General features: G+C 39.6%; 1 protein-coding gene across 1 annotated transcript; it reads left to right on the top strand.

Annotated features, from left to right (window-relative positions):
- The first annotated feature begins 1882 nt into the window (after positions 1 to 1882).
- LOC117879334 lies at positions 1883 to 18933 on the top strand. Its single transcript, XM_034774450.1, has 8 exons — positions 1883 to 2001; positions 3057 to 3149; positions 10791 to 10851; positions 11402 to 11508; positions 16168 to 16371; positions 16839 to 17005; positions 17855 to 18006; positions 18776 to 18933. The coding sequence occupies exons 1-8, from the start codon at positions 1921 to 1923 to the stop codon at positions 18865 to 18867; spliced, it is 957 nt and encodes a 318-aa protein (XP_034630341.1). The 5' UTR covers positions 1883 to 1920; the 3' UTR covers positions 18868 to 18933.
- The last annotated feature ends 4405 nt before the right edge of the window (positions 18934 to 23338 follow it).

The following is a 23338-nucleotide window of genomic DNA, read 5'->3' as shown; positions in this document are numbered from 1 at the left end:
TACGGGAACTTTCTCAACTTCCTTGTTTATAAACGTGCTTCAGACATTCTTAGTAGATGAGACCTCCCTCTAGTGACTGACTTTATTACTAAAAAGCACTGAAATTATGTCAAAGAATATACATATTGAGCTAGATTGTGCCATATGCAAGGGGTAGTGCAGAGTTGCACTGCCACACGGGGAGCACTGAAAAGCATTTTGGCTACAAGAACTTCCTGGCATTCACCTTTATGGGGTATATACTTCTCACTCTCTACCTTGCACACTGATCCCGTTCTGCTTCTGTTTTGAGTGCATAGATGTGTTCTTTTGATAGCTGAATTTGCAATGGTTACTGTGATGGAGGGGATATGATCCCTGAAGACATCATGTCTGATACAAATTAGTATTACTGTAAAATCAGGAAACATAATCACCTTGCTATTATAACTGGGACTGTAAAGGAGATGCCTTCTGTCTGACACTTTGGTCTGATCTACAGTAAAAAGTTCTACCAAATCAATATTTTTTTTTCAGCTTAGTTAAGCATGTGTCCACACTTAATTTTGTCTCTTACCAATAAAAGCATCTACTTTTGCCAGCACAGTTATTCCCTTTTCAAAGCAGCATAAACCCCTTGCCAATGCAGTTCTATTAGCACAATGGCCATGTGAATGCACATGTATCCATACCAGTGTAAGCCGTCCTGTAAGCACATGCTGGGACCTTTTGCCTTAGCCATATCTCTTCACTGTGGTCACTATCTTTCTTGCAGTCTCTAGCTGGTCCAGAGAAAGACAGCCAACCAATTCCTAGACAGATGGGACTGTTAACATGCAAATGAACTTTATTCTATCCAAAGGGTATACAAAGAAAAAAATTGACACGTATGCAGGTTCAAAAAGGCTTTGGAAACACCCAGGGGAAATGGAATTAAAGAAACAAAGATTACAGATCTAGTGTTGAGAGAGTTCAGAAAATGACTATTGTTCCTGGGTAAAGAACAGAATTTACTTAACTTAATACACCAGATAGCTATGCAAATACCATGTATGATTTCACATCTAATTGAAACACTCACACCTACCACTTTTAAGCGACTTCATAGATTCTTAGGAGTATAAACAGAGATGGTGAAGAAGGAGGGGCAGGAAAACAGAAAGCTGGGAGTATCCGTCTGGCAGATGGCAAGTCTGAGACACAGCCAATGAAAGGAAAATGGCCATGCTTTGACAGACAGACAGACCAAAAGAGACTAATACAAACACAGGGCACCTGATGATTTCATCAGTTTCACAGCAGTAATAACTGCCCTGATTTTAATAGGATTGCTTTTAATTTACACCAGTGAGATCAGAATCATGCCCAGAGGCCCTAAAGTTGTATAGATACTTTATTATCTGATACCTTTATTGCTAGTAAGAGTGCAAGGGAGGGAGGGTGTTTTGTTTTGTTTTTCCAACTTAGGTAAGTCTGGATGTAGACTGAAACCTAGCTATGTTTTTTCCTGTTTGTATTTATTTTAGTCTGTCTTGTAGATTTTCTAGTAAACCTATATTTGTTTAAGGTACTTTGATCTCAGTGCTCTTCTTAGCATAATTTGCTCTGATCTGTTCTCAAAGACAAATATACTTCTGATAGCTGCTGAGAGGGAGAAAGGAACAAAAGGCACCAGACCTGAAGCACTTGTTCAAAGGTTTTATCCCAATGATGGTATCCAAAGATACATACAGAAGTCAGTATGATGCACAGGGAAAGCTGATGGGTGACAGAGAGATGAGAATAGGGAGCCAAGGTTGTTGTTTTTTTAATGAAACTTTTGGAAAATTTAGGATTTTCTCTTCCGGTTGCTTTTTGAGGCCAGCTTTTTTTATTTTCTCATCAACCTCCTTTGTATAGGAGCAGGCCATAATCGTTCTAAAGAATCATCACAGTGGAAAAATGAAGATCCTGAAAGCCCAGTTAGAAGCCTACCAAGAGTTGGTAGACAAGAAAAATAAGCAATGGCAAAATACAACTAAGGTAACTGAGAACTTCAAACTTCATCACAGGGATGAAAATTGCAGACATGCTCACTGGGCAGTTTGTGACACAACTGTAAAGTGAAGCACATGGAACTTCATAGACATTTATTCAAAATACTTTCACCTATTTTTGTACATTTTCATTGCAGAAAATCATGCTATTCAGAGCCTAATCCTCAGGTGGTCTAAAGGATCATAGATTTGATGTCAATGCATCTATTCTGATTTATGCCAAGTGATGATTTCACCCTTCAATTTTATTTTTCACTCTGTCCTAAATATGCAGTCTTGATTAGCCTTTGCTGTCACTTCATAAGATCTGCCCCAACTTAGGAGCCACAAAGCTGCTTGGAAAGCGGCTTCCCACATGGTGGAGCAGAACCAGGAAGGAGCTGATTCCCAAACTAGGTCATCAGTTCTTCTCAGGGGAAGGGAAATCAAATGGAAATAATCAAGTCATGAACTGTAGTGATGGAGAAGACCTAGCATAACATTGTGGCCATCCCCCTGCCAGAGCAGGATTGTTCTTTATGTTGTACATTTTCCAAGGCTTTGTTCATACCTGAGCTTATCTTCACCCCAATTTAAGGGATGGACTCCCTGAGCACGGTTCTCCCATGCTAGATTGCACAATTGCACATCTTATCAACTACACTCCTGGTAATAGGTATCGTTTTTCATTAATATTATTAAGAAAGACCTAACTTACCAAGATATTCAGCTAATATAAGTTGTATAATTCCTGTTGGTAGTAGATAGATAGCCATGGTTAATCGTGTTGTCTCTTCTCTCCCATTAAGAAATAAGTTCATGCATGTACAATATTTGCTTTAGGTAAGAAGGGTGTATCTTCAGAGTAATCTGTCCATTTTATGTGTGTTTATAGCAAATTTGCATGGGTGCCTGTGTCCCCCTGTGTGGCTGATCCACAGAGGTTAGGAGTCTGCACTATATTTTACGTTTCATTGAAATATATGGATAGGAATAAATGAATGAAGATCTGTCACAAAAGGTTTGACTTTCTACCTTATTGCCCTATTCCAATGCATCCAGAGTCTGAGGGAGAAAAACGGGCAACTGAGCCAAGAAAATAAAGATCTTCTTTACCAGATAAAGCAACAAAATGAGACATGGGCAGAAGAAAAGGTAACTGAAACAAGTTTTTTTTTTCTTATTTCAAGTTTTTGGGTGGGATGTTCAAAAGAGCCTAAGTGACTTGCAGGAACATGAGTCTCATTGGCTTTCGAAACAGCCTATGCACCTAAGTCATTTAGGTACTTTTGCAAATTCCATATCTTTACTTACATTATTTCCTTTTTCTTGTATCTGGTTATAAAGCCATACTATTGCCTGTTCCTATCCCCTTGCTCAGGAGAGATAAGAAACCACAAAACATGTTGATTTGTATCCAATAATTGCCCTTAAATTAACAAAAATAACTTTTATTAAACAAATTGGACCAGATCCTTCATGCCCATTGCACTTGATCAGGACTGCTCTAGTGGGGCAAAGCATCCAGAAACCTGCCAAACCTGCCCAGCTAAGGATTCCTACAACTTGGGGTGAGGGGGTTCCCAGGGAAAAGGTGTTGTAGCATCCCTGAGCTTGGACAATCTGTCATTGATGGAACAACCCCTTGGGTCTGTGGACAGCTGGACATAATTTAGAGAAGCCCTGAGGCTGCTCCAAGTTACACCAAGAGCCTGGAAATCTAGCAGCTGCCAGGATTGGGCAGCCACAAAAGTGGCAGAAAGATGCTTTTATTCCTACCCCTTCTCAATTGTGCCAAGCATCACTTGGACATAGGTGATTATCCATCTCATTTTGATTTTCTAAAACTTTGTTCTGCACTGAGTCATCATCAGATTGTTCTCTGTTTGCAAGAGATAAAAGTACTTCAGTCACACAGTATTTTGAAAGACTGAAACAACTCCATTACATTCTGTTCTTGGGAGATTTTGTTTAGAAGGACAACAGCCTCGGAACGTAATACAATGCATTACAGTGTATCAAAAGGTCATGATACAGCACTGGGCCTGATTCTTTTCCTTCACGCCAATTATACACTGAGATAAATGCATTGACTTCAATGGAGTCAGCCCCTATTTACACCAGTGCAACTGTGAACAGAGTAAGCGCCACCAAGAGGTTTATTTTCAAAATAGAGCATGGGATTTATGTAAATCGTCTTTAATGGGGTGGCCCGAATTTTCACATATTCTCTGAGCACCCTACTGAAAATGCATGCTGTATATGGGCCTGATTCTTCTTGCACTTACACCTGTGTAAATCCATTTATTTCAAATTACTCCTTTATAAATGCTAAGGTACATTTTGATTCACAAATAGCACGTGCCTTTTGAGGACAGCTGTAACTGTGGGAGTTTCAGTCTTAGTTCTGAATTTACTTGTGCTCTGTAGGAAAAGGACAGAATGTTACTATGTATTATACTCAGTGACAGATTCTGCTCTCGGTTACACCAAATTTACATCTAGGTAGCCAAGAGCAGAAGCTTTTTTCTAAAATGTGTTTTGTTTTATAATTTTCTGTGTTTTAAAGTAGATTTTGAAATGTACCAGTACTAATATTTCATATAAAGACGTTAAAGGGACAGTATTTCCTCAAATATCCTTTATAATCCCAAAATAATAACTATGACTGTAGATTTAAAAAAAAGGCCCAAAACACAACTTATCATGGAAGCATATGAAAACATTCACAGCCACATCGTGGTGCATTTATTCACACTGAGTAGTACCTTATTGACAAGAAGTCTCATTAACTTCAATAGGACTTGTGAAGTAAAGTACAAATCACCAGGGGTGAGGATTTCACAATTTGGCCCTTACTAAAGTATGCAGAGTAATGGCTTGTTCCAAGACTTTCAGGTCTGCGGGGGGAAAGTTCTTGAGTAATTATTGAAATTTTATATGCAGAGTGAGCAACTACATGTTTAAAGGGATATTCAGACATCTATATACCAAATTATTATTACTACAGTGTTCCACAGCATGGAAGCACTGGCTGACATACAAAGCAATGAAAGAAACATTTATCTCAAATGTTAGTAATCAATGGTCCTTAATTTCATTTTTCCCATGTCATCAGATTTGACAAGAGCCCATTGTCATAAAGGCATTCCCTAAATTATGATAGTTTTAAATAAAAAAAATTAACTGCATTTCCATTTATGTCTTTGAATAACATTAATATTGATCAGTGAATATCAAGATTGTCTGGATCAGTGAAAAACAGGTGTAAGAGAGAATAATGAGGCTTAGCTTTCTTTAGTTTTGTTTAATTGCAGAAGCACACATAAAAAGGGAGTACTTTCAGTTACACTTGGGCTGCAAATAAAAGAGTATTATACTTTCTAGAGCTGACTGGAGAAAAACTATTCTGTTTTTCCACAGCTTTCAAGGTTTCAAAATCTTTGTTCCAACGTAGAATGAAAGCAAACATTTCAGTAAAAATAGAATCGTGTTAGACTGCCTGTTATTGGAGCTTTCTTATTCAGGAATGTTTTATGGGTGCATGTAGCCTGGAATGTGAGAGATCTAGGTTCAAATCCTTACTATCCTTTTTCATCCTAGATCACTCTGATTCAGGGAGAGCAAAGGTTTGAACCGTGGTCTTCCATATCCCAAAGCAGTGACTTAAGCACCACTATAGAGAATCTCACTTGCAAAACTTCCTGACCCAATATGTCTCCACAAAACATTTAGATGAAATTTCATTTTGTAGAAATGTTCCATCTCTAATACACTAAACTCCCCCCCCCCCCAAAAAAAAAACCACTTACCAACTATTACTGACACAGATGCAACTCCACTGGTAGTGGTAGTGGCAGGAGTTCTTATGTGGACTAAGGCTAGGTCTACACTACCCGCCTGAATCGGCGGGTAGAAATCGACCTCTTGGGGATCGATTTATCGCGTCCCATCGGGACGCAACAATCGATCCCCGAATCGACGCTCTTACTCCACCAGCGGAGGTGGGAGTAAGCGCCGTCGACAGGAAGCCGCAGAGGTCGATTTTGCCGCTGTCCCTACAGCGGGGTAAGTCGGCTGCGATACGTCGAATTCAGCTACGCTATTCACATAGCTGAATTTGCCTATCTTAAATTGACCCCCCCTGTAGTGTAGATGTAGCCTCAGATCTCACAGCCATGAGCATTTTTGAAACCTAGTCATCTAATGTGTGTATAAACAGTTCTAACAATGAGTGCTTGCACCATTTCTACAATGGGTGGAGCTGCGCTGTTACCAATGTTGGGAAATTTTTTCCCCAAAATTCCTACTGCAGACAAGTACTTAGGGCAGGTCTTCACTACGGGGAAGGGGGGGTCGATTTAAGATATGCAAATTCAGCTACGCGAATAGCGTACCTGAATTCGACGTATCGGAGCCGACTTACTCCACTGTGAGGACGGCAGCAAAATCGACCTCCGCGGCTCCCCGTCGACGGCGCTTACTCCCACCTCCACTGGTGGAGTAAGAGCATCGATTCGGGGATTGATTGTTGCGTCCCGACGAGACGCGATAATTCGATCCCCAAGAGATCGATTTCTACCCGCCGATTCAGGTGGGTAGTGTAGACCTAGCCTTAGTGTCCCATTCAGAGACAATTATGGCTTTCTCAGCATGAACTGTCACTAAATTATGTGACAGGACTCATTCTCTTTGGCATGGGGGAGATTTTGCTTCTGTTCACATTTTACACTGAAACACAAGAATTTCCAGACTGGAACATGTCTCATTAGCAAAGAGTGAAGCTGAATGCAGGTTAAGTTGAACAAGTGGAACTTTATTAAAGCCTGTGCAATGCTCCTTCCATGTGGCTCAGCTGTTTCCAGCCTAACTCTTCACATTCCCTGTTCCCTCCAGGAAACATTGGCTCTCTAACTGCAGTTCCACTGATCATGATAAATTTCCCCTAATTTACAGACATTTTAATATAAACATTAAAAACAAATAATTGATGCCCAGGGCCCCACCCCATATCCCTTCAGTCAAAGGTTGCTAGCACATAGCTGAGTTGGAGTCTTGTCTTTACCACAGACTCAGCCAGTTACAGTCTTTGAGGTAGTTTGGCCTCCTTAACATGTGACCACACTGGAAATGACTCCTCTGTGTCCCTATCACCTGCCTCTGAATCTAACAAACTATCTCTGTGCAGAGTCTCCTCTCTTCCTGTGGGGTTGGCCTCCAGATGACTCTTTGCCTCTCCGTTTTCTGATTAGCTCTGTCACTGCAGGCTTTCTCTGGGTGTTGGGTCTCCTGGCTCATAGGTGTCCCCTGTTCTTCAGATCACTTGTCTCTTTGCATAGGCACCGTGTATGACTTGAGTGCACCGCACTCCTCACAATTCCTGTAGTCTGCTCCTTCTAGTGTTTCCAGACTGGATTATGCTCTGAAACTTGAGGATATGTATCCTTTCCAAACCTACTGGGATGAAAGCCTAGCCCCCACTGAAGTCAGTGGGGAAATTCCCATTGATTTCAATAGGGCCAGAATTTCACCCATGGTCTTGTTTGATTTTTAAATCCACACTATTATAACTCTGGATATTCCCATTATCCAGGTAACTGCCTCAGTCCTTTTTGGAATGCTGCCAAGACTTAGTGTTGTCTTGTGCCAATGAGTTTATTTTGAATTTCACAGTTTGTGGATACAGTTAGTGGATATTCGGCTAACAACAACAAAAATGATTGAACTGAATTCTACGGTATCTGTCTATAAAATACTGAACATTCATAGTAAGATGTCACAAGATGTTTTAAGAAGTAGTTTGAGGAATCAATGATTAGTTAATGATCTACTGCCACCTTTTGGTTTTGTTCTGCATAGAAATGTTTTCATATGTATTTTTAGGGAAGTTGCATGAATATTTTAGTAATTTAATATGACTAGTAATTATGGCTCTCTGGATGTTTTCAGAAAATATTCAGGACTCCACAAACACAGGAGTCATCAGACCGCACAGAGGAAGTAGGGGTATTTTAATACCCACAATTTTATTTAACAGAATTGTGGCATAAAATATTGAGTGGAATCCTGACTTCATTCAAGTCAATTGGAGTCTTGTCACTTACTACAATGGAGCCAGGATATCACCCATTGTCTCGTGTCCAGAATTCCTTTGAGCAAACACAGATAATTTGTTTCATTGTGTTATCATATCATGCCCAGAAGTGCATTGATAATGCTTTTACACTGTCAAGGAAATCAGCAGCTGCTGTGCTGTAATGTCATAATCCAGTGATACGCTTTTGGAGATAATAGCCCAGATAGGCAGTTGTGACCAAGGAGCTGATGAAAATGTTGTTTTAAGCCGTGTTTATGCTTCCCTGAACCTGGGCTGGATATGCACCTGATTAATTCCTTGCTATTAATTAGAGCAACCTGAAGTCTGCTGTAAATTTACACCAGCTGCCAATGGCCACTTGGGGCCATACTGGCAGCTAGAGAGTATTGTCAACTCCAGCATGGTTCTGTACCCTATGTGCTAGCCATGTGAAGGTAGTGATGTAGCTTGTGGCTGGATACATGGGGTGAAATCCTGGTCACACTGAAGTCAATGGCAAAACTCCATTGACTTTAATAGAGTCAGGAGTTTACTCACTAAGTTTAGGGCTGCTTTGCAGTGGCACCATAGCACAGGAGCTGCCCTAAGACGGGAAAATTTGGGCCAATATGTCTGTGTTTTAGTATGGGCATCCCTGCCCTGTAGCACCTCTGGCTGAGTGACACTGCATGTGCTCCCTGCCTCAGTTTACCTTCCCAGGAAGCCAATAATTTCACTTCAGGCATACTTGATCAATGATAAACATACCCTAAAGGGGAGTGTATTACTAAACCTCATACAAAAGAATCTGTAATAAATAAACAAAAGGTGCTTTTGGCTTTCAGGGTTCCTCTGTGGTCTGCCCTCTAATCTCTCTCCCCAGCCCCCACAGGGTTCTGTTTTTATGCCTCTCTTCATCGCAGCAGCCCCAACCTTCTTTGTGGAGTTGGGTAATTCAAGCAATTATCCCTCAGCTGGCCCCACTTAGTCTTCAGGCTCAGAGAGTTTGGCAGCCTTCTCCTGCTGGTGTCTCCTCCCTGCTAACCCAGCTTCCACCCCAGCATCTTATTATTTCCTTCAACGTCTGCAGACATCTGCCCTGCCATGAGGGAGGAGGCAGTATTTATGCTGGTCCCCTTCTCCCAACTCTTCCTCGGAGAGATGCAGAGCCTTGCCTCCTGCTGTCTGCAAGGCTCCTGGCCTGGGACCCCTAAAGAAACAGTACCAGGTTTTCTCCCAAGTTCAACTTACTCATGGGGCTGCTTCCTCTGTCCCAATATCTCCCAGGTCTGTGTTTCTATAACTGGACCTTTAATCTCTTAAAGAGCCATGCCAGGTGGAGGGGTGAACTGATCAGTAAGTGCTTACGGGCAGTACTGCCTACTTGTGCAGGACATAATCTGGTACAGTCTGGTGCATGACATAATAAACATGACATAGTGGAGCAAGTAGCTGTTTAGCCATGCTATACATGAGTATTTATTCAGAAGAATTCAAATTTTCAGATAAGTAGACCAGACATCTTAACCAGTCTCCCTCATAAGAATTTGGTATTAGATATTTGGTCTATTTTTTTTTATATCAAGTAACTACAAAAACTCTTCTTGTGGATAGTTTAAAGTGTGGCTTTTGCTGTATAAGCCCTAAATGGCTTGTGACCTAAATGCCATGCAACACTGCCAGGGAGATATGCAAACTGGATCCTTCTCAATTAAAAGTCAGCAAGCTACTGGAGAGAACATTCCCTTTAAGGAGCCCCGAACTCTGAAATTCATTCCCTCACAACCTTGGTCTGAGATAGCCCATATCTGTTAATCTTCTAGGCACACTGCAAAGCCCATTCCCCCACGCCCTCACCCCCAGGTATTTGGGGAGGGAGGATGTGTTGAATGCTGGGGTTTGTGCATGGAGGAGAATTTGGTTTTGTTTTCCTTCCTGGATAGGAGAAGTTGTTTGATTTTCTTTGGTTTTTATGAGTATTAGTATTTTTAAAAATGGCACAACACCTAATGTGCTTGAAAAGTGCCTTTTCTGTACATATCAATCGGGGCAACTTCAGAGGGATGAAATAGATAGCTACAATTAATGTACATTTAATACATGATGAATAAAAATCCATCAGAACTAGACCTACCAGCCCGTAAGCAATGCACAGTGAGAATCAACCATAAATAAAAAGACTAGAAAGGTAACATCATATTTCAAGAAAAGAAGTGATTCCATGATTACTTGTGTGAGTAAGGGTTTGAAGATATTTTGGGGCAGGGGCTTTGTCCTACTTTATGATTGTACAGTGCTTAACACAATGGGACCCCATTCCTGTTTGGAGAATCTGGGTGCTGCTATAATACTACAAATAGTAATAACAAAAGAAGCCCATAATTTGTAATATACAATACATGTATCCCAACTATTGTATAAAAAAGGATACTGTACAATGTGACTTTGTTGATGAGGACAGATGCTACAGAAAAGTTATATCAATGACATTTGGGAGCAAGTTCTGATAAAATCAGCAGAGACTGATTGATCTTGATTGTAGCTCTGGTATTCTGTTTCTAACCGTTGATATTTATAATGAAGTAATATTGCTTTATAGTCTTTATAGTAATACTGTTTACCTGAACAAAACTAAGTTGTGATTTATTACTCTGATTGTTATTTATTATTTCATTGGGAAGAACTGGTGTTCCTAATTGCATTCCTATCATGTTTTGCAGACTTGGATTCTAGAAAGTTTCTCTCAAAAACTAGATCATCTGTATACTCAGCACTCTTTGAGTAAGTTTCATATTTCAGACACATGATTGCTTAGATGGGGTAGATATACTTTAATCTGTTCTTTATTCTCAATGTTTAGTGTAGCCTCACTTCTAATTAGCTCTATTATGTCCTAATCCAAAGTTAACAAGGAGATTTACCATTGGCTGCAGTGGGCTTTGGATCAGGCTATAAATGCAGTTGAAGTTGTAGAGAATTCCTCGCATGCCTCCCTGATGCAAGGATAAGCATGATTATCCTTATTATATCATGGAAAGATACACATGTGAAAGGGTCATACAATTATGCTGACCTTTTAAAAATCCAGCCATAATATTTGTCTCAAAATAAGTAAAAAAAAAAATAAAAAATACATATTACAATGTGTTTTTTTTTTCTAGAGACCATATTAACAAACAAAATATTTTTGAATAAAAATAACTTTTATCCTATAAATCAAGGTTTATTCTGATCCCCACCCTGGCAGTAAAGGATTACAATTAGTTATTAATTAGGAAATGTATTGCAAATGCTTATGATTTTTTCTTTCTTGTTTTCCTCCCCAATTCAGCACTGCAGGAACTTCAGAGGATCAGACTGAATATGGAAAAAGTGCAAGAGATAGTGAATTTACAGATGGATTTTCCTCAGGAAAAAGCCTTAGTTACAGCAGAAAAGGTAGATGTTTCAGGGGTATTAGAGGCTATGGCAGAACAATTGAACACAAAATGGAAGAATGAAAATGTAATTGGTTTTCTGATAGCATCATCTTTACAATTGTTCAAGCTGTTTCAAAGGCAGTCAGTCTGGTAAATGTTGAAATAAACAAGGTGTCCAGCTGGTATGGGAATGTCGTCAGAGGCTACGGTGTGGTGCTCTGCTCTATTCAATGTTGATATAAATCGGCTGTGTGCGTGTGTTCCCTCTGTGTGCTGCCCCGGCTCTGTGCAGATAGCTGACACAGCAGACCCCCGAGAGAACCCCCAATGATCACAGACTCCGATAAGGTACGAAGGCACCCGGCCAGGTTTGTTGTCGAAGAGAAACACAGTTTCTAGCTCCCTGGATTAGATATGTATGGTTCTGCTAGTACATATGTGCTCCCTGGCAATGGACCGGCTCAGTCAGTGGCCACTGCCCCCTAGGCCAGACAAAGACGTCCACTCAGGGATGCACTCTTATACACAGGTACAAACAGGTTACGCATCATTGAATGTACTGAGGTACAGCACCTCTATGCATTAGGGTGTTGCCTTTCTTCTTGTACAGATTGGTTCGAACAAATAAGTCTATCCATCATACTGTCTATTTGTCATATTGTACTTTCATATTATCTATTCATCATATTGGCTATCCATTGTATTGGTTATCCATTGTATTGTTCTTTCATATTGTCTATCCATCATATTGTCCTTTTATATTATCTTTAGGCTGGGTGTGCATGTTCCTTGTTATCTGTGTGGGATGTATTCGTACCAGGCTGTTCTGGTGCCGTCCTGGCATACGTTCATTTTATTAGTGCTTTCATGTGTATATGTGCTTTTGGCAGCCTTCCTCTTGCCACCTTCTGTGAACAGGGCCTGCCTCTGGCTCACAGCCTAACTTTGCTTTATGTTAGCAATGTCTTGACATTACTTCAGTTCAGGCCTCAGGCTTCATACCAGGCCTCTGATACCAAGGGTTTATGTCTCAAGGCCTCATCTTACTACACTTGTGTTATCATACAAATATGTGTGTAGTTTGAGAATGACAGGTTGGTGGGGACTAGTTGAAATACAGCTGTAATCTAGATTCCATGAACGTTGTGGTTCCATGACTATTGAAATAGGTGCAGAATTTATTTTTGGAAATGTTATTGTTGCTATAGAAATTCCACTTCTCTGAAAATGTGGCTGTCACCTTCTTTTCTGCCTTAGCTCCTCACTGGTGCTTGCTAGTTGAAACCTGTTATGTTCTAACTGCTCTTCTCCTTGCATGGAGAAGAACAAGCTGTATTCGCCAAGTATTTGGAGTAAAGGTGCTTCTCAGATGCATGTCTTTGAGTAGGGCGTCCGGATGTGAGTAGGCCAGCAGCACCCCATCATTTCAAGGTAGAAAACTGAAACATGCCTTCTCTGAACTGCTCGCTTTAAGGACATGACAGTCAAGTCCTTCTTCCCTTTATGACCTGTACATCATTGAGTTTAAAAGAAAAAACAAATTAATGAATACTTTTGAATAATGCATATGTTCAACTCACAATCTGCTGAAGAATATTCAGTGAGCAGAAAAGAGGCCAAACTGATGTGATAAACTATTCACTGCCAACTAGTCACACAGTTCTAGTAATAAGTACTGTACAAACACTGCACTACACTAATATTGTTGCAGTATGTTTATATGGGGTTTTAGTGTCCAATACTGTAATAGCTATAATAATGGGACAAGTTTATTCATGTGATGCTAGTAGCATTGTCTATATTAAGGTTGCCTAACACTTCCCATTGTAAGATTCCTTTTTCAGTTGTTTATAATTTTGCCAAACTTTAACTGTTTGGGCTGAAATATTCAACTCTAGTTGCTGGCCTTAGGTTGAAATTTTTTTGGAAATTTTCAGCCAAAATGGTTCTGCCATCTCTGAAAATGAGATTGAGGAAAAACACATTTTTCCTTGTGTTAAAAATTTTCTTATAACTGTTTCATTGAGAAGGTTTAGTGCCCTATGCTTTGGAGCAGGGATTGAAATTTGGTAATGGTGTCAGGGATGTGCCATTTGCCTTCCCCATGAAAATTCACCCAAATTTGGCCCACTGATAAGCTTTTGAAAAATTTCATTTTGCATATGCACAATAGAGATTTGTTAGGATTTGGCAGCTAAATTATCAGAAGATTCTGTCTTCACTGAGCATGCCCCATCACTTCACTGCTCCTAAATATTGGACAGCGCATGCACCATTCCAGGGCTGCAGGGGCTGAACAGGCCCTTCAGTTGCTGCTCTGGGTCACTGTGGTGCCAGGCACCAGAAATGAGAGCAGGGAAACATTCTGTCCTGTGATATCTATGCTTCTGCTGCTGGCACCTGGGCAGGATGGAGGAGGATTCAACATGATTCTAGTATAGAGAAGAGAGTCAGAGCTGGGGAGAGCGAGGGCAGCCAAAGGAGTTGATCAGGACACGGAACTTGGTGCGGGGGAGACTGGGTGTCAGGGAGGATAGGCATAGGTGGGAGGCTGAGACTGGACAAGGAGGGAGGGAGCAGAGGAACTGGAAATGGGAGCCAGTGGAATGAGTGGGAGGTGGAGAGAGGAGAGGAAAATGAGGATGAGGAGGCAGGGTCATGTGGAAAGAATAGCATGTGATCATGTAATTAAAGACTGACATAATGCATATACGTATGAGGGTAAATAAAGGTTGCATAGGCAAACTTAATTCTTGGATTTCCTAACTTTTGAGTGATTGAACCTTGCAACCTAATGTTCAGTTAATGTAGATTTTATTGTTATTTAATGAAATACTAGATGTCAAAAAGCCTTAGTCATCTTTATTTATTTCATAAAACTGTAGAAAATAGATTTGTGGAGAAGGAGGTAAATACTATGCTACTGTCAAAGTACAAGAGTTACAGTGTATGGAACCAGCTTTGAGTTCCAAAACTTTTGTGGAAAGTACCATAATGATGAGAGAATATTTACAAGATTTTTTTTATATTTGCATGTTCTATTATAAATCACATTGGGCTTTTCAGTCAGACCTATAACTGCATTTACTGTATATTCTGCTGTACAATATCACAGATAGGGTACTTCCTGCAATGCAACTCACTCCTCCTAGGAAGTTCAAAAAATGAATTCAGTGCTGGCTGGCTTTTCGGCTTTGGAGACTGAAGTCCCCTAAATCCACAGAAGAGTTACAGCACAAGTATTAGCAGGGCAAGCTTCCTATCCACCCCAACACTGGCCTGAAGACCCCTTTTAGGAAAGAAAGGGTAGTTCAATCTTTATGGTCCATTCAATCCTTGCTATCTGCTAAGACTGACAACCGAATGCAAATTACAGATTGTACAGTGAATATATACTAGGAATTGCACTGTTACCACAGTCTCAATTTATATAGACCTCTGAAAAGCCACTGGATGAAAGGTAGCTGCTTTCATGTATGACCAGCATGTTGGTTTGAATCAATGACCTAGGAATAAAAGGATTTTTACCATTATAAAGTCCTCAGCCTTTCAGTTATCCACATTTAACTATTTTTAAATTATGTTCATTCCCAATTTAAAGTCTTTCTGACAATTTTACCTTTAATTAAAGTTTTTAAAAATTCACTTTTTTTTGCAGTGCTTTATACTTGATTCATGTGATCTTGGAGGATAATTCCATTTGAATGTAGATGGCCTATTGCACAGTTAGCAGAGAATAGATTAATTCAGCTTCATTTAGCAGTGTCATAAGGTGAATTACAACTTTATAAAATGCTGTATAACAGATATAGAGGTGTTCTAAAAGATTAGGGCAACTTAAAGATCTTGTTCATTCATGTTATTGATGGAGTTTTTGTCCATGTATATTTATTACTTTACAATTAATGAGAAATTAACATAATTTAATATTATTTGAGCTCTACACTGAGACTTACTTATAACATTTATGCTTGACTCAATTGCAGAATGTTTGTTTTAACTGTCTCTTATACCAGCTGATCTATTTCCATAATGTAGGCATATGGGGATTTTTAATGCAGAAAGCTTTTTAGGATAGTACTGTCAAATTTACTTTATATTCCTACTTTATTTATAATTTGCTAATCATGTACTTCCACATATTTTTCAGTTACATTATGCTCTCTTTAGATTATGTATGCTTTGGGTTTTGTATCTTTTTTTTTTTTTTTTTATTAATCACTAAAAGTTTGATGCCTCAGTTATATTGTGGAATAACATAAAGCATAAAAGATGCAGACATTTTTATAAATTCCATAATGGCTGCTTTTCTAAGCTATTTGTTTATGAAACTAAAGGAAATCACTCTCTATTTTCCATTATTATGGCTTTATAAACATTTACTCCCTGTGATTTCTAAAGTACAAGCCATCTCCCCCAGTATTACTGATGTTGCCCACTCTGTAATTTTAGACAGCATAAGGCTATGTACAAAAATCTCTCGAAGTTTGATCCTCTCAATTGCAAATCCAAGTTCTCAATGATAAAAACCAACATTTCCTATTTCTAACTACCTCTTCTGCTCTTTTCCATTTTTGCTCCATCTCTTCCTTTAAAATCATGGAGATTCTGCAACTATTGGGCCAGATCCTAGTTCCAGACAGAATATGAATGTGACTTATACTTTGTTACATTTCAGGTAGTTGACGAGGTGGAGGAACATGAACATTTGCTGCAAAAAGAATTTCTGTGGAAAGCACAGGCCATGCTGGAAATGGCACAACAGTCCTTACATAAACGAGAGAGAGAGGTAGCTGAACTTCTACAAAGCGAGAGTGGACACAATGAAACAATGAAACCTCAAATCACAGTTACAACATTACTAAAAACTCTTGTGAGCAAGGTAAATCTTAATTAGACCCCTGGAAAATATTTGTTGAGTTTTCTAAGATGGGGTTTTCTAAGACTAGAAAATATATGAATTTATTCAAGATTTTTATAGATTAAAATAAGAAAAATATTATACTGTATGTAGGTTTTATATATTTATTTTATGTGTATGTTTGTAAATTTATGTTCTATATAACGATTACAGCTGGGATTTTCAAGGGAGTAAGGCACCTGAATCCCACTGAAATTCACCATATAGAGGTAAATGGTAACTCCCAAAGAAACTGATTGCATCAGGAATTCAGTTAAAGGCTTTCATTGGTATTATTTTCATTGCCAATTTTGTCAAATGAGAGATCAACTGCATGGAAAAAATCACACTGGAGGAGCAGAAAAAATGCATCTGAACCACGCAAATGGCAAATAAATGCTCCAGAATTAAGGGAAATATGAAAAAATCCAATTTTTAATCCATACTAGGTCCACACTATATATTGTGATGTACCTGAGGCACAACAATGCATCAATGAGCTTATTGAGAAGAATGATGCTGAAAGGGCTAATCGGAAAGAAGAATTTAATAATGCGCAGGCTGACATCCTGTCCTATAAAGTTATTTATGGAAATAAACCTACGGATTACAAAAGGTATATGGGATATTTAGTAAAGCAGGACATAAACATATATATATCATATGATATATAGAGAATACTGGGTTGTTTTCATACTAAGACACACAAAAAGGAAGTTTAAATAGAACGTATTATGTCATATTTTATAAACTGTCAAAAGCAGAGTAATTCAATGTTAAGGATAACTGTCCTTTCCCTTGCTCTGAATGTTTAGGTATTACAGTATATTATACGTACCATAATTCACACTGATAACATTCCATGCAATATCATGAAAGAATCAGATGATTACCATATATTTTATAAATATGTTTTGCAGACCCAATGTGGATATGTCAATAGTTTCATTGGATGCTTTATTGTGTTGTAAATCCATATTTAGGGCCTTTTTTATGGTCTGTGGGGTCAAGACCAGACATTCTTGTTTATGGATTTTTCATGTCAAGCCCCTGCTTAGGGAGTGTTTATTTCTCAGATCCATAATATGGAAAAATAAAAGTAGAGACTGTCTCCCTGGATGTTTCATGAAAGAAGTGGGTCTGAGAGCTTAGCAAAGAACCAACAATAAAAATACAGCAAACAGACTCACAGCTTGGTAGCTGGCTTGAATAGTTTTCATCTGGTATTTTATAGAACCTAAAATATACAAAGAGCAAACATTGCTGAAATAAGCCTATTTAGCTAGTTCATGCTATATATATATTCATAGAAATATAAACTGGAAGGAATCGACAACCTCCCAATACTTTTCTGCCATTTCTTTTCCAAAATCCTTCCTCCAGTACACTCTGTGCAGACTACTAGAAACACAACAAAGAAGTAAACCATTCCTAATGACCTCTTGACTTTCTGAATAATTTATAGGGAACAGTTTTCAGTGAAGCTTTCCAGAAATCTTGTGACTGCAAAGTCTGAATTAGAATATGCTGAAACAGAGAAGATTGCATTGGATTGCATCCAAATGGGGGAAATCCCAGACTGGATTAGCAAACATTGTCCATATTTAACCTTGACAGGTGAGAAAGCTTCCTTTTAATTCAGAAGAACTGAACTGTTCTGAGCCAATTAATTTTAGGGATTGTATGACCTGTTTATCAGTGAAGCCAAAGGCATTTAGCATATTTTTGGTTATAACAAGACACTTATGATTTATTATGCTGCAAGGTACTAGAAGCATGAAACAGCCAAAGTTACATGTATTTTAACCCAGTTCCTGAATCGTCCTGTAAAACCCAAGGCTATAGCATAATCTGGGAACATCGTAAAAACATTGGTTTGTGTCTTCTACACTTTAAGACCAAAATGTGTTTGTGACACTACAGTATTGTAACAAGGTTCCTCAAAAATGGAAGTTTTTACAGGGGAGATGGAACCTTAAATTATCATTAGGCTGCAAAATCATTATCTGACTTGATAGTTAATACCGTAAATGGGGGAATGGATGGGGAAATTCACACTTCTGTTAGCGCTGCTATTTCAGACTATCTATGGGAAGACTTTAAGTCTTGTGTCACTTTGAATTCAGAAACTTGCCTTTGCTTCCAAAGGACAGAAACTAATGAGGTCAGCTTAGAAGTACCACAATGGCATTCCTCCCAAAATGTTCAGCTCACTTATTCCCTGATTCTGCAACAGGATGTGGGTGAAATGTTGCACCTGTGCTGAGCAATATGGTCAAGGAGGAGGGGAGGGAATTTTAGAACTCTTGGCTGAATACTGGCCATATGCTTTGATTTGCTAAAGGTATATACTGTACTATAGTAACTGTGCTGTAATCCTGACTAGATTCTGACCAAAAAAAGTATGCTGATGAGAAAAGCCACCTTCCAGATGAAGCCATGCAAACACTCAACAGAAAATCACAGGTAACGTGTTAAGATGTTTTGGGTATGAAAGGACAGGAAAAATTAAGAAAATATATAACCCTCCTCTGATTACCATTAAGGGTTTGGATACTTACTTTGTACTGTATGCTCTGCCCTCATGTGCCATGTGCCTATCCCTAAAACAGAGTTCTCAGTAAGAACTACACACAGATCTAGGCAAATATATCATACGTTTATCTATTTCCCTTTTTAAGAAGAGTCTAACATCAACCACTAAGCACATTTATAATAAAAAAAACACCATAATGCAAATCATGTAATCTATCCTTTGGGGTTTACAGTGTATACTCGCTTATTCACTTTTCTCCTATGAATCTTTCATATTCCTTGGTGGTTATTCAGCCTTTTAAGCATTGGATACCCATGGCAGGACTTCTATACACACACGTCTGAGAATTTCAGTCGTTCAGACTGCCTATTTCATAATAGCATGAGGTACCGTTTATACTATACTTCATTCTAAAACAAAGTGTAGATTAGATACAAAATATAGCAAGGCCTGACTGAAATGGGTTTGCTCTGATGAAAATGACCTGATGCAAAATGCTCCCTCACAAAAGTCATTCCTTCCTGTGGTAATGCAGGGAGCTGTCAAAGAGGCCCCATTGCCTGGAATCCTAGGTCAGCCACAATACATTGTTCATTAGGAATTTTCTCTCTCCCATAAATTATACAGAGATGGCTTTAAAGACGACATTGTTAATATCAAACAAGGACTAACTATTAAGTCTCTAGTTCAGCAGTTACTACTCCAGTGGGGTGTCCCACTTCTTATACCAATTTATTGTTAATTCACATTAAGTCCTTCCCCCAAGGCCTCACACAGGGTTGCATGTATATTGCAATCCTACAGCTAAGCTAATTCTTCTAGAATTGGACTGGCTCCACGTTGGTGCCTGGTTGGGTTGCTGCACTGACAAGTGATGAACATGAACTGTAAAACTTTTATTGGTTAGTTTAATAATATTTATATTTTTAGGATGTGGATGAGACAAAGGAGCAGCAAGGGATGTACCAGCTTTGGGCAGAGACCCCCATCACAGATGAGGGGGTGTTGTGTGGAAAGGGTGGAGCAGAGAAGCACATTATGAAAGAGCCCTGGAGCGAAAACTGATTGACAGTGGGCAAAACTTTCAAAAGCACTTAAATGATGCAGGAGCCTAAGTCCCATTGGCTTTCAATGGGACTTGGTTCCTCAGTCACTTGGGTGCTTTTGGAATTGTGACCCCAAGTTTAGAAGCATTCTAATATAATTTTTAAAAATCTGGCCTGAACCCGCAATGGGATTGGATGGATGGGACCCCTTGTGCCCCCCCGAACCCCATTAACTTAACAGGGTCTGTGAGGGATCAAAGGGATGCACCCACATTGATCACATCGCAGCATCACAGTATGTCACATTCCTACTTTCATTAACAGGAATAGAGCTGGTCAGAAAATGACTTGTTTGCAAAAATAAATGTCCACTCTTCCGCAAAATGATAGAAATTTTCCCACCAACACTAAAGCTGGTTGAAACTCTAGAGAAAATGTTTGCAATTTTCTATTTGTTTGTTTTTAAAGAAATTGTGTACAATGAAACATTTCCAGTCAGCTCTAAACAAGAAAATTGAGTTTTACAAATGGTTCATCACTTTATTATTTTTGTTAGTGAAAGAAAACCACAGTTCTGACTGCTTTCCAACAATTTTTGGACATACAAATAAAAATATTGTAAATGTTTGTATTTAGAAAAGTTTGTCTAAATATTGATAGTTCCATTTGAGTTTAAATTCATGTTGGTTTTGGCTCCTTTCTGTGTAAATGTGACTGAGTGCAGCATGACTGGGAAATGAAGCCAGGCATGGTAGATAGCTATCCAGTACTAATATACATGCATGTATTTCTCCATTGTTTTAAATGTCCTTTTTTCCCCCTGGCCTGTAATATTCCAGAGTAATAAGAGGGAGAGAACCTTGATTCAGTTTTGTAACTTTATTATTTAAATCTGTAGCATAAAGCCTGTTTATAAAGATCATGTTACTGTAGTGTTTATATAATATATGTATGTGTTGGGGTGAAAGGAGCCCCTGCAGTTTCTGACAGGGAAGGGGTTAAACCCCATTTCACCAATTAGCCAGCTCCTCCTAGATTCTAACTAGAATAACTGGATCCGAGAGAGGAGGCTGCAACCTAGAGAAAAGTCAAGAGTCTCTTGTTCTTGCAGTCTGAAGAGTAATTGTAGGTCTAAAACAAGCCCTTTTTCTTTTACTCTGAAGACTGTAGCTGTAGCAAGACTTTTTTTTTTTTTTTTGGCTGTTAGTTCTCTTTTAAAGTAAACTGCATCAAAAATTGCTGAACTCAGGACAAGTGGCAAAGTGTCTTTTTTAATTTTACACAGCTCTGACTGGTACCCTGCAATAGAAAATATGATTCTGGGTGTGGACTTTTTTCCACTTAGTTTGTTTTTTTAAATGGGAAAATGGAATATAATTATCTCTTCTCCCTGTCCAATTTTATAATTAGACTTTTTTTTAAAAGTCCGATATGTTTTTCTTCCACACTCTCCTGAGAGATGGGTATGTTTAAAGTACATATATCGTGCCTAAATCTCAAATCTTGGAACAGGCCGAATGTTCTTCTGGCTAAAGTCTGTTCCTGGATCTGCCAAGGGATTCTAGGCCCTACTCTTGCACCAGGAAGTGTGTTCTCCTGAGCTCTGTGCTTCCACTGACTCTTTTTGGGGAACACTCCACAGCTCAGAGGGCGGCTAAGCAAAAGGTAATATTGGGTCATTAGTAGGGCTCTGTGTTATTAGGGCTCTGTGCGACCTCCTTGACTTCTGAAGCAGCCAGTCTGGCTGACCCCAGCTGCTCAGGCAGCCCTGGGGACAGACACACAGGCTGCTGCTCGAGCGGCTCTGCAGCCAGTCACTCGGATGGCCCTGCAGCCAGCCGCACCAGCCACTGCTGAAGTGATCCTACCCTCACCGCACTGGCCCCTCCTCTGGCAGCCCGGGCAGCTGGCCTCGGAGACTACCCAAGCAGCAGCCGATGCGACTGGCTCTGGGGACCGCCTGAGCAGTGGTCCCAGGGTGGCTGGAGCAATGGCTGGCCCTGGGGCTTCCTCTCTCCCCTCCGCTCCCCTCCCCCGCAGCAGTGGCTGAAGCTGCCGCTGGCCCCCCTCAGGGGTTCCTCCACTCTGTCCCCTCACAACCTGCCCCTCTTCATACAAGCACCACTAGTTCCCAAAAGGTATTTTGCAGTGATTGGGGGTTGATGATGTTGCATGCCCTCTGGATGGGGGGTTTATCCATTGGCCTCTCTATTAAATGGAACTTCACATTAATGTGGCGTTCGTGTTTTAAAATCTTTTAACATGCCTTCATCAAAGAATTCATTACACCTCTGAAGATGCTAGGAGGAAGAAATCCTTGCACTCACTGACCTCAGGGGTCTGTGGTAGTGTATGACAGTTGTGCTCGTTAGTTTCTTTGCACCAGACCCTGACACAATCTGAGCCAGTGTAAACACTAAGTACAGAAGGGACTGATTTACGGATGTTCGGGGGTGAGGGGGGCGCTATTATTTACATAGAAAAAAATTGAAATACATTTGATGGCAATAAGGGAAAGAAAATTAATATAAAATAAACTTCCTGACAGTGAATTGTGGCAGGGGATGGCACAGATAACCTAAAAGATCTCAGGGTCGAATGTCCTTGATTCGATTAATATAACTGGCCAGCATTATTTAGGGACACACTGTAAAATAAGCTGTAGGTCTCAGTACACCTAGATGAAGTGTTGACTGTTATGCACTGATGTAAAGTGCTGTACAAAGGAAGCCATTTGTAGTGCACAAAAAGTTTTATTAGTCCCCCAAAACCCAGGAACTATATACTATGTATGCTTGAGTACCATTTACTGGCACCTTATCTATAACTCGATAGATAGATAGATATATACACACACACACACAGTTATGCTGGAGTGAAACCTCAATAAAGCTGAATGGTATAACAGCCACTCTTCATTCAGGATAAATGTAAGAAGCAGTTCTTCTCTTTTTGGAGTAAGATACCTGAAACAATAGGAGCCATCACCCAAAACACAGGCCACATGCAAGATGGTTTCACTGGGTCAGAATGCAAACACAAAGAGTTAGCTGGACATTGGTTTTGGTGGACCTGAACCCAGATGCAGCCAGAAACACCAAAGAAGCAGACAGAAGGCACCAGAAAGCCATGGAGAGACAGAGAAACACTAGTAGCATGACCACGAGAGAAAGCTAAGATTGCTTTTTGGGTAGAGTACTGGCTAGAAAAAGAGGCTTGGAATATTAAACAAGGAAACTGTTTCCTGCTGTTTGATTCCTACTGTGTTCACTGAAACAGTACTTGGTATACATTCTTGGTAAATAAACAGGATTGCATCAAAGAAATACTGACCCCATCATCAATTTCTCCTCTTAATGGAAACAAC

The sequence above is a fragment of the Trachemys scripta genome, chromosome 6, assembly GCF_013100865.1.
Source record: "Trachemys scripta elegans isolate TJP31775 chromosome 6, CAS_Tse_1.0, whole genome shotgun sequence".
Classification (NCBI taxonomy): domain Eukaryota; kingdom Metazoa; phylum Chordata; order Testudines; family Emydidae; genus Trachemys; species Trachemys scripta.
This window is presented reverse-complemented; position numbering and strand designations above follow the sequence as displayed.

What these genes read in the sequence shown, in the direction of transcription:
- LOC117879334 (XM_034774450.1), top strand. Translation starts at nt 1,921, where the DNA reads ATGAAGATCCTGAAAGCCCAGTTAGAAGCCTACCAAGAGTTGGTAGAC. An exon ending in CCTTAGTTACAGCAGAAAAG is followed by an intron (nt 11,509 to 16,167) that starts GTAGATGTTTCA and finishes GTTACATTTCAG; the next exon opens with GTAGTTGACGAGGTGGAGGA. An exon ending in TCCATATTTAACCTTGACAG is followed by an intron (nt 18,007 to 18,775) that starts GTGAGAAAGCTT and finishes AATCCTGACTAG; the next exon opens with ATTCTGACCAAAAAAAGTAT.